The following is a 2211-nucleotide window of genomic DNA, read 5'->3' as shown; positions in this document are numbered from 1 at the left end:
TATAATATATTATATATAATTACATATTTAAACAGTAAAAACAGTAAAAAAAAAACAGTAACATGTAAATTATGTGCAAAAATATATTATTAGTTGGAACTAAGTTGGAAAAATAAATATGAAGGTCAATTAAATTATAAAATGTGAGGTAAAGCTCTCCTTTTTAAATTTTATTGGTGCATTTTTAACTGAATTTATTTATTGGTCCATTTATATATTTCTGCCTTTGTTTTTTTTCTAGTTATATCAGTGTCAGTCCTCCATACTGCAGAACTTTGTAATCCAATGTCTGATTCTGGTGTGTTGGAGCAGGGAAAAACGTAAAAACTGCAGGGCTGTGGCCCTCGAGGACCAGGATTGCCCACCCCTGCTCTAAGACTTTGCAAAAATGTCAATACTGCAAAAAAAAAAAAAAACGTTTCATCTGATTGACAGATTTCGTCAAGGATTTCCATCTGGAGTGCTTAGAAACGTTCTGATTATGTTTGAAGATCTACAACCCCCCACTTCAGCTTTGCTGTTAGGGGTCTTTGTTGCTCTGCTGCTCCTTCACCTTCTTTACTTCAGAACTTTCATCCAAGAAAAACGAGAACCTCCAGGACCCAGACCTGTTCCTCTGTTTGGTAACTTGTTTCAGGTGGATCTGAAGTGGCTTGACAAAAGCCTTTTTGAAGTGAGCAATTTTTTTATGGATTAGCGCATTATATTAAAAAAAAGAGCAATAAACAGTCTTTCATTGACAATATTCCCACTGTTTAACTTCTCTGTATTTCTAGTTATCCAAAACTTATGGACCAGTTTTCCAAGTCTACTTTGGACCAAAGCAAGTGGTGGTTCTGGCAGGATACAGGGCCGTCAAACAGGCTCTGGTGAACCAGTCCGATGAGTTTAGAACCAGAGAAATCCCTCCAATATTTTATGATTTACACAAGAGATGTGGTAATTTACTTTCAGAAATACAAGATTATATGCAAATTTTGAAATTATTAGTTTTCAAAGTATTCTGTTTCCAGGTATAGCATTTTCCAATGGAGACTCCTGGAAAGAAATGAGACGTTTTGCTCAGACAACATTGAGAGACTTTGGAATGGGCAAAAGGTTGAGTGAAGAGATGATAACCAAGGAATGTTGCTTCTTAATTGAAGAATTTGATCAATTTGAAGGTAACAATGTAATCTTTTCCTGCATACAGTAGAAACTTTCAAATTGGGCCGCTGCAACATGCAACACTAAAATGTAACCAGTGAGTGAATAACACCAACACAATGGGCAGTGGTGATTGAACGCACTGATTGAACAGAACTAGTTATCTTATCACCTGCCTTTCATGGCCTTTGTGCAGCAGATCTTTAAGTTAGCAGACACAAACCGCTTAATTTATTGAAGATCTTCAAAGAATTGTCCCTGTGTGTGTGTGCGCGCATCTGCAACTGATTACCTCTTTCTTAACCTGATTTCAAATCAGAGTCACGACTCGGCAGTAGCAAACAAAAAAGGGTCTCAGCCATTTTTACAGGTTTTCTGCTTCTTGTTGTTATAATGGTGGCTGAGCGTCATCATCACATATCAAGGGCTAACTGTGTGTTTTTTGTTAAAATGTGATGATGCATTCTATTCATGTAGCAATTACCCAAAAGTCATGGTATATGGTAGAATCATAGAAGTAATTAGTCATATTGTTTTCGTACTGTTTTTTTTATTTTTATTTTTATTTTTTTTCCAGTGATTTTTGGTCAACCGTAGCACAAAAACAGCTGCACCAATCAACATGAAATTTGGCAGGGCTGTAGATGAGTCTGACCTACATTGTGTCAGCCAACGGTTTTACAATAGACCCCACATTTGAGGAGGTGGCTCCTTTCAAAGAGGGGGTGTCTGGACATTCAAAAATGATTAGAACTCAGAAACTGTTCAACATAGAAGCTTCAGATTTCTTTTATAGTTTAGCTCTGATGAAGTTCTATCCATCAGGCCCACCAATAAGTGCTCCGCACCCCCCGGACCCCCAATTTATCTGATAAAGGGGTATCTGGACGTACAAAAAGGGTTATTGCTCAAAAACTATTAAACATAGGAGCTTCAGATTTTTTTTGTTGTTTAGCTCTGATGAAGCTCTATCCATCAGGCCCACCAATCAGTGCCCCTACACCCCCGGACCCCCTATTTATCTGAAAAAGTGGTGTCTGGACATGCAAAAATGCTTATAACTCA

General features: G+C 37.4%; 1 protein-coding gene across 4 annotated transcripts in view; it reads left to right on the top strand.

The window, feature by feature from the left end:
• Window positions 1-2211, top strand: part of LOC106518692 (cytochrome P450 2K1) — a 6405-nt gene that overhangs the window by 2410 nt on the left and 1784 nt on the right. For all 4 annotated transcript variants that reach the window (XR_001310350.1, XM_014010070.1, XM_014010068.1 and 1 more), the window contains exons 3-5: window positions 436-673; window positions 777-939; window positions 1014-1163. Coding sequence is in view for 3 of the 4 variants with exons in the window: in XM_014010070.1 (XP_013865524.1) it covers window positions 482-673; window positions 777-939; window positions 1014-1163 (505 nt within the window). In the remaining variant the exon portion in view is untranslated. The remainder of the gene's footprint in view (window positions 1-435; window positions 674-776; window positions 940-1013; window positions 1164-2211) is intronic.

Source organism: Austrofundulus limnaeus, unplaced genomic scaffold (genome assembly GCF_001266775.1).
Source record: "Austrofundulus limnaeus strain Quisiro unplaced genomic scaffold, Austrofundulus_limnaeus-1.0 Scaffold65, whole genome shotgun sequence".
Classification (NCBI taxonomy): Eukaryota; Metazoa; Chordata; class Actinopteri; order Cyprinodontiformes; family Rivulidae; genus Austrofundulus; species Austrofundulus limnaeus.
Note: the sequence above shows the minus strand (reverse complement) of the source record. Positions and strands in the feature narration are given on the sequence as shown.